The following is a 9,724-nucleotide window of genomic DNA, read 5'->3' on the forward strand; positions in this document are numbered from 1 at the left end:
TGAGTTATAACATAATCAAAACTATAAAGAGGATAATAGTAATTGCCCCTATAATATTACTATTACTTATATAATATTGTTCCCGATATATAATTATTATATAATATTGTTCCCGATTTTAATTATAAGATCTCGTTACAAATGAGATCTTATAATTAAACCAAAAATAATAATATAAATAATAAATCGCCTTTATTATTATTATTATTTTTTTATGGTGATTCTTATTCTGAAAAAGTGGCCACTTCTTCGCCAGATGTTATCCTGCCGGCCCCACCCCGCTCTCCTCATCACCCCTTAAACCACTCTCACCAACCCCCCCTCTCTTTTCTTGCTTTAAAATTTCGTATTTTTTATATATCCATTAATAAGTCAACAATTACTAGACTCTACGCAAGGCCTCATCCAATGATGATTATTATAATTCCTAATTTCTGAAATAATATAACTTTATCGATTTATATTGATAACTATGACATCAAAAAATTTAAAATTTATGAATAAAAGATAAATTGAGAAGTGAATAAGTTCGTTCTTTTTTTTTTTGCACAAGCAAATATTTGCACTTGAATTTTCACAGCCTTTGGTTCCTGGTCTTATTATTATTGATTTATTACTACTACTACTTTATATTCACTTTAATAGTAAAATTTAAAATTAATTTTATGAAATGTCTTCAGAAAGAAAAAAATATTTTTTTAAATTAAAAACACATGCACAATTACATTTGTTGAAAAAAATTATATTCTTCAGGTCAAAAAGAACATCCCAAATAATTTTCCATCCTTCACCAACCCCATGTCTAACTCTAAGTCATCAAATCCACGTCCCCATTTCTGCCCCAGCACAATTCCCTTATTCCCCGCTAAGTCCCTTCTTCACCAACCACCACCTCCTTCCTTTTATTACAATCCTTTCCTACCGAATTTTTCCTCAGGAGACTGAGACACACCATCCTCAAACCCGAACACATTATCTCTCTCTCCTTCCTGCCTTCCTTCCCTGTCTCTATCTCTGTCTCTGTCTCTCTCTCTCTCTCTCTCTCCCCCCAACGTTTCCTCTTATCATTCCCTCACCTTCCTCCGGTTCTCCTCCAATGGCTGCCACCGAGACCACCAAGCCCCAGAATGAGTTCATCTTCAGGTCCAAACTTCCCGACATCTACATCCCCAAACACCTTCCTCTTCATTCTTACTGCTTCGAGAATCTCTCCGAATTCGGTTCCCGTCCTTGCCTGATCAATGCTCCCACCGGCGATATCTACACTTACTACGACGTCGAGCTCACCGCCCGGCGAGTCGCCTCCGGATTGAACAAATTCGGCGTCGGACAGGGTGATGTCATCATGGTCCTCCTCAGCAATTCCCCTGAATTCGTCTTCTCCTTCCTCGGCGCCTCCTTCCGCGGGGCCATGACAACCGCCGCGAATCCGTTCTTCACCGCCGCGGAGGTTGCCAAACAAGCCAAAGCCTCCAAACGCGAAGATCCTCATAACTCAATCAAGCTACTACGAGAAAGTGAAGGACCTGGACGTGAAGCTAATCTTCGTCGATTCTCCACCAGATGGACATTCACATTTCTCAGAGCTATCTCAAGCCGACGAGAACGATATTCCCGAGGTGGAAATCAAACCTGACGACGTCGTCGCCTTGCCGTATTCCTCCGGCACCACCGGTTTACCAAAAGGCGTGATGCTCACCCACAAGGGATTAGTCACCAGCATAGCCCAACAAGTCGACGGGGAGAATCCGAACCTGTATTTCCACCATGAAGATGTGATTCTCTGCGTGCTGCCCCTGTTTCATATCTATTCTCTGAACTCTGTTTTGCTGTGTGGATTGAGGGCGAAGGCGTCGATCATGTTGATGCCCAGGTTTGAAATCAATGCGTTGTTGGGTCTGATACAGAAACACAAGGTGTCGATCGCTCCGGTGGTGCCGCCGATCGTGCTGGCGATCTCAAAGTCGCCGGATACTGATAAGTACGACCTGTCGTCGATCAGAGTATTGAAGTCCGGTGGAGCTCCGCTGGGTAAAGAACTTGAGGACTCCGTAAGAGCCAAGTTCCCTAAGGCCAAACTCGGTCAGGTATTCAATCTTCCGCGTTTGCACTACCTTCGCTTCAATTTTAATATTTTATTGATTGTTGATTGTTGATTCTACTCCCTCAAACCTTAATACAAGACCATCAGATTTATCTATATTTTGTAAAATAATCTTAATAACAATTATACATGTTAAAAAAAAAGTTTCATCAAACAATAATTTTTACTAATACACATGATTAATAAAGAAATTTTTAAAAAAATAACACTTATTTATTATAAATAATTTATTTAATTAATTTTCTTAATCTTTTCAAATTAATAACTTAGATCTCATATTAAATATCAGATATAGTATATAATATGCTTTGGATCCTAAACCTAAGACCCATCTTCCAGCGTAACATATATATTTGTGGCAATTATATATATATGATCGGTTTTCTGCGACTCACTCTGTACTTATATACTATTATTTCTGGTTTTTAATATAAGACCTTATTTAATTTTTATTTTGGTCTTAAATATAAGATTCTAATCCACTTTGTCTCTCATATTTATACATTTTTTTCAAAATAATCTTTCTAGCAATGATAGTTCTAGCCAATACACTTGATTAGTAAGAATATTTTAAGAAAAACAACACATATTTATTACAAATAACTAACTTAATTTCTTTTCTTGATCTCTTCAAATTAATTAACAGTTAACTGGCTCTTGTAATCAGTAACTGAAATAATATGTCGTATGGATGTGATAGTTTATGGGAAATGACACATATATCAGTGAGAAGTAGTGGCGGGTGTGGATTGAATCATTAATGCAGATATTCGAATCAATGGTCGTCATATTCGAGCCAGTCTGTGCTTACATTTTTTAACTTTGATATTATATTTTTGTTTGAAAAACAGAATATATTATTGAAATGTTTGAAATGAATTTTTTTTTAATTTTAGATTTTCATCTGAGAAAGTAATGAAAAATTTTAAGTGACAATTTTGAATTCTGAAATTCAAATAATAATGATTCGATCCCGCCCATTGTAATAAAAAAAAAGAAGGCATGAATGAATAGGAGCAGTGGTATTGTTAGGGGATGAAAGAATGATGTAATGAAATTGAAATGAACTTATATATAGGGATATGGGATGACGGAGGCAGGACCGGTGTTAACAATGAGCTTAGCTTTTGCCAAACAACCCATGGAAGTGAAGGCCGGAGCATGTGGAACGGTGGTCAGAAATGCCGAAATGAAGATCGTGGATCCTGAGACCTCCGAGTCTTTGCCTCGTAATCAGCCCGGCGAGATCTGCATTAGAGGCGATCAAATTATGAAAGGTACCATTTAAGAATATTAATTTATTAAAATGTGTTATTTTGGTAAAGTCAACTATTTAATTAGTGGTATATTTGGGGAAAAATATTTGTGCTTTAATACAAATTTAATTAGTTGATTTACTTTGAATTAATTTTGGTATTATCCATATGAGTAAGTATTGACGGCTATTTATACCTTATTATATTCTTTCTACTTGATGGAGCCACCTAAGTAGTACAGTATATTAATTATCAGAGAGTTCATGATAGGATGATCTGAGTTTACTTGTGATTTGCACCTTTTTAAAGACACAAATGTTGGTAGATGTAGCTTTCCAAGGGGATGCTTACGGCGTCGTATTAATTGGGTGCCCCTTGGGACGGCGCTCCCTCCCTCACACCAAACCCAGCCCGCATTCAATTAATTCGCATCATTGTTTTGAAAATTCTCCGCCGTCCAGATCAGCCGTTGACCGTGTTTCATCCACCGTCACGATTTTGACAACTCACCCGATTTCTCCCCCATCACCGATGTTTTTTATGCGAACCTTTTCTTTATTTATATACCTTTTTTTTTTTAAGTAACCGCCTTTTATTTTTATTATTATTAGACTACGTTAGGTATTTGATTATACTTGCACGTCAGTTTTATGATTTTATCCTCATATTATATGCTTCTTATGTTATCCTAATCATAAAAATTATACACATATATATTGTTTTTTAACTTAATTTAATTTATGTTTTCGTACGTACATTTAATTGTTTGATTTAACTTTATTCCTTTATCCTCTTTATTATTATTATTATTATTATTATGGACAAGAAATGAAGAAAGTATAGAAACCAAAAAGGGAAGGGTCCAAAATAATAACTGGTTATGGGACAAAAATGTATAGGGTATCTGAATGATCCGGAGGCAACGAAGAGAACGATAGATGCGGAGGGGTGGTTGCACACGGGGGACATAGGCTACATTGATGAGGACGATGAGCTGTTCATCGTTGATAGGCTGAAGGAGCTCATCAAGTACAAGGGCTTCCAGGTGGCCCCCGCTGAACTCGAGGCCCTCCTTCTCACTCATCCTCACATCTCCGACGCCGCCGTCGTCCCGTACGTTTCTTAATTCCCTGCGCCTTACCTCACACAATACCTGCCCCCTTTGTGTTGTCATTAAAACTAGATTTGGATTTTTGGTTTTCAGAATGAAGGATGAAGCAGCTGGGGAGGTTCCCGTTGCTTTTGTGGTCAGATCCAACGGTCACACTGAAACCACCGAGGATGATGTCAAACAGTTTGTCTCAAAACAGGTGTGTTTTTCCCACCCTCCTGATTTTTAAATTAATTTTTTTAAAAATTATGTGAATTTCTCAAGTTTTAGAATTTTTAATTATCTTCTCAAAAAAAAAACTTAGGCACTTAAAATTACTCCCTCCTGATTCACACATATTATTAAAAACAATTAAAACATTAAAATTTTTATAAAATTCAAGTAATTTTTAGTGTCGTCCTTATTAACTATACTAGATTTCAACACCATATTAATTTATACTCTTTAAGTGCCAAAGATTCTCACAAAAAGGATAAAAAAAATTTTCTTTTAAAAGGGCTCCTCTCCTATATTAAAAACTTGAGAGAGTATATATTTATAAAAATTTTCCCAATGAAATTATAATAAGTTTTAAATTTAAAATCTAATGTCAACATTTTTATAATCTAGTGGCATAAAACTTTTCAGCAAGTAAGAGGTCAGGAGTTATTGATATCAGTTATATAATCTCAAACTGTCAATGTCTGTCACTTTCTTTATTTCATGCAATTAAGTTGGTATTGATTATTGTGAGTTTTTAATGGATGGTGCAGGTGGTGTTTTACAAGAGAATAAGCAAAGTGATATTCATAGATGCAATTCCAAAGTCACCATCAGGCAAGATCTTAAGAAAGGATCTAAGAGCAAAACTTGCTGCTGCTGCTGCTAAGAATTGAATTTGAAGCTTCTAATGTACAATTACATTTCTACCCTTCAACCACTCCTCCTCCTCATATATGGTCAAAGGCTTCCATGGATTTCAACACTATCTATGGATGGATGGATGCCTTCTTCATAGCTATCCATCAATATTTCATATCTATGTGTGATATTATTGTTTTTTTATAATTTTTTTTTACCAACAATTTGTTTTGATTAACGAACTCTATTAATGTCTCCTACCATATGAATATATTTTGTTCTTATTTTTCCACTTATAATTAGACATGGTCCTATTGAAACTAGCATCGCCTCCCCATGCAAAATGTTATCTTCTCAAATATACTTATCCTACATACAAAAAATTAACAAATTTAATTTTCATTTGAAGTAACTTAATCTCATGTTACAACAAAGTTGGACACACCACAAATCATAAATGCAACATATAGACAACTAGTCAGTAACTTCACCTTATATCACAACTTAACCTTATACTTGTAGATTGTTAAAAATCTCTATATATAACATTAGTTGTCATTTTTGTCCTGTTCCTTAATGCAGGTATATTTTGAGACGATCCATGTATTTAACTCTAGATAAATTAATATATAATTGACTATGAGTAGAGACTGGTTTTTATTAGGAGTGGAAATAGGCCAGATGGCCTATACCTTGACCTGTGATTGACCTACTCTATTTTAAAGGTTTATGCCTTTTCAAATGTCTTTTTTTTTTTTTAAGCAAACTAAGTTTATGCCCTCTGACAAGTCTATTGAACCTATCAGGTGGCCTGGGACTATAATTTTTTTATAGGTTATAATTTTAATTAACCTCTGAAAGAAACATAACCTCCTCTATACAAAACCTATTCTGAAACATCTTCCACGAAACGTAGCCGCGATTTGTGTTGTTCTATCGCTATTTGCCAATATATCATCTCAATTGAATTATTAATGTGAAAATTAAGCAGGGAGATGGAACCACAGGATGTGGGAGATATTGATGCTTTTGATCCTAAGATTTGAGTGGTGGGAGTGGGGTATTCGCGCGTGCGCGTGCGCGTGCGCACACAGACAAGTATGTGTGTGTGTGCGCGCCCCGGAGGCATGATGAAGAATTAATGAATATATATACATATATATACACACACATGGTGATTCACTTGTTTGTATTTTAGATAATTTGAATTGAGTTTTATAATTTTAAATTGATTTATATATGTTAATAATTTTTTTTAAAATATAGACTTTTTGATAGGTTTTAAGTCAGGCTTAATTACAGGCTAGATTCAAGTTGAACAAAAAACCTGTGACAGGTTTCAGACAAAGCTCACGCTAACAAGTTTTAATATAAATCTAACTGATTAAGGATAAAGTCTGACTTATTTTTACCTCTAGTTCTCTTATTCTCTTTGACTTTGATTAATTGTGATGGTAAAAGATAAAGTAATGGTAACATGATGGGGGTCCATTTATTTTAAACATTTATTTATTTTATTAATTTTGACCAACTTCCTAAATAATTAGGTTTATCGTAGACTTAAAAAAAAGAAAAAGAAACAAGCAATTATTTATGAATTTTTTCGAGAATAACTATGAAATTTCAATAAATTAAGCAAGTGACTCCTAAAACAATGATGTATCAGTATCAACCACCTTCAATTTATAAATAGGGTTTGAAAATTTATTTGACCAATTAGCAGACCCAAACGAATAAAAAAATATAATTGCAAATAACTTTTATATTTCTAGTAAGTCGTTTTTAGAAATTTTATGACATTTTTAATATCTAAATTTCCTAAAATAGTAAATATATATTTTTTCCAATAGTTCCTATAGCATTGATGCTGTTGATTATCAAGGTGAGGAAAAATGGTTAAATTTATGTTAGAATTTATTGCAGTTAGTTATATCATTGATTAAAAAAAAATAACTTCAAAGTTTTTCATGTATAACTAATTAAGAAAATAATTCACAAATAAAATCGAAGGAAGTATGATAATTAAAATTCTCCTGCATACGTATTGAAAATAAAAAAATTGATTATTTTTCAATATTATTTATAAGTCAATTTTTTCTCAATTTTTATCGGAATTTTCTCTATTTACATATAATCAGAAATTGTGATTAATTAATTTTTTTTTTTTGGTATGAAAGTTGTACATAGCTGTCCCTGAATTATAAGGAACGATGTGAACCACGATTGTTGCCATTTGCAAAATGGCACTCACTAAAAATACTATTTATTTAGTGTTAGTGTCAAATCATGTTAGGTAGCTACTTTAGTTTTAAAAAAAATTTGAAAAGATGGGAACAGGCTAAGTCACTTCGAATCAAATTAAGCAGCAACAATGTCATTTGAAATTGTCAAATTGATGTCCTCTGGCGGGTCAATCAATAATTCAATATAATTAGATTGCAGCCTATGAAATTTGAGATAAATCACAGCTTCCATAATTTCTTAATTTGCGCATGCCATCCTTGCGCAGAAACATAGTAATTTTTTTTTTATGGGATATTTCCAAAAAGTCACAACATCTATATTTTAAATAACATGACTGGCCTATTTACATTTTATGTAAAATGGGTAGGTAAGACATATCATATAAAAGTAATTAACCAACATGTTTATGGAGTCCAATATTATCGTAATAGTGTAAGACTTAATTAAATACCTTTCGTCATGCTAGAAAATCTAAAATCACAAGCCACATAATATGGACATAGTGACTACTACTGAAAAAGTCATAATCGATTAGGGAATCCTTGAGAGCGATGAATTATATTTTCTTACATGTCGATTTTAATCAATTGGTTGTTGTCAAGTTAATAACCACCTACCAAAATTATAAATGACTAAATGGACTGAATAAAATTTTAACCTGGACTAGTTTTAAACCAACTAACAAGTCATCCTCATGATATTTTATGAAAAAATTGAAAAAAAAACTTCATAAAAAATTTTATTAGTGAGAAGGACCTAATAAATTTTTCAATATACATTGTTAGGCATTTGATACTTGATTATATACATGAAAAATATTTTGTTGGGAGTGGCAAAAGTCACTTATGTGATCTCAATATTTGACAAGGGCTTGGTTATTAGCTGGCAAGTTGAGGAACACGATTGTATATGAAAAATAAATTCCTAGCTTAAAATAAGCCCTATTTGTTTAAGGTTTTTTCAGGAACGAAATACTTATTTTAAAAAAAAACACTTCGAGAAATTTTACAATAAATAAATGTGACTAAATGGAGTTGCACCACCTCCTACCAACTTTATAAAATAATGAATATTTTTTCAATAGTGCCTAAAGCATGGATGCTGTCCATTAATCGGCTTGAAGAAAAATGGTTAAAAATAAGTTATAATTTATTGCAAAATAGATAACTATAACTAATTTTAATATTTTTCATGTATAACTAATTAGAAAATTATACGAAGGAAATGGAATGATTGAAATTCTTCCGCATAAGTATAAGAAAAATTATACACAGGTATCAAACAAAACTTCGATTATATTTTTCAATATTATCTATGAGTCAATTTTTTTTTTATCAAATTTTTCTGTATTTACTTATAACGAGAATTTATGAGTAATTAATTTTTTATATTAAATTTGTAGATAATTCTCCCTAAATTATAACCAATGATGAACAATGCTTGTCCAATCAAGTTAGGTTAGCTACATCTACTGGAAAACATATTTTGATTTCTTTTGAGAGAGAAAATAAAAAAATAAAAAAATGAACAAACTAGACACTTCAAATTAAATCAAGCACTGTTAAAGAACGATGTCATTTGAATGCCAAATTGTTGTCCTCTAGTGAGTAGTGACTCCATCAATACAATCAGATTGCAGCTTCTTACTTTATCTATAAATACAAATCACAATATCCATAATTTAAATAATATGACGTGACGTAAATATCTTGATAAAGATCAGTTTAAACTTAAAAAGGCTGAATTCCATCAATGTTGGTGGTGAGAAGACATAGTCGTACGTTGTCACGAGTACGATACTTAATTATCTACTATTCCGGTTCCTAATGCTGCCTATAATCTTTGATATAAAAATTCATTAACTAATTCAAGTATATTAAAAAAAATTAGTTAAATTAATTATTTGTAATAAATAAGTGCTATCTTTTTAAAAATATACTTACTAATCATGTGTATTAACTAGAATTAATATTTGATGAAACAGTTAATATATGCAACCACTATAAGACTAATTTGGAAAAATAAATAAATATGAGAGACAAAATAGATTGAAATCTTATATCTAGGATCAAATTGAAAGTTAAATTAACTCTTATATTAAACATTAGAAGTAGCATTGAGCTAAATAACTGATTTGAAAATATTAAGAAAATTAGTTAAATTGGTTAT

At 32.4% G+C, this 9,724-nt stretch overlaps 1 protein-coding gene across 1 annotated transcript; it reads left to right on the forward strand.

The window, feature by feature from the left end:
• The first annotated feature begins 984 nt into the window (after positions 1 to 984).
• On the forward strand, positions 985 to 5,631 carry LOC114752604 (4-coumarate--CoA ligase 1-like). Its single transcript, XM_028941363.1, is given in 6 exon segments — positions 985 to 1,474; positions 1,476 to 2,087; positions 3,183 to 3,381; positions 4,260 to 4,473; positions 4,565 to 4,670; positions 5,224 to 5,631. Coding segments are annotated over 6 exon segments (1,632 nt in total). The 5' UTR covers positions 985 to 1,096; the 3' UTR covers positions 5,347 to 5,631.
• The last annotated feature ends 4,093 nt before the right edge of the window (positions 5,632 to 9,724 follow it).

This window comes from Neltuma alba, unplaced genomic scaffold (assembly GCF_004799145.2).
Source record: "Neltuma alba isolate B1F8T4 unplaced genomic scaffold, ASM479914v2 tig00007446_pilon, whole genome shotgun sequence".
Taxonomy (NCBI): domain Eukaryota; kingdom Viridiplantae; phylum Streptophyta; class Magnoliopsida; order Fabales; family Fabaceae; genus Neltuma; species Neltuma alba.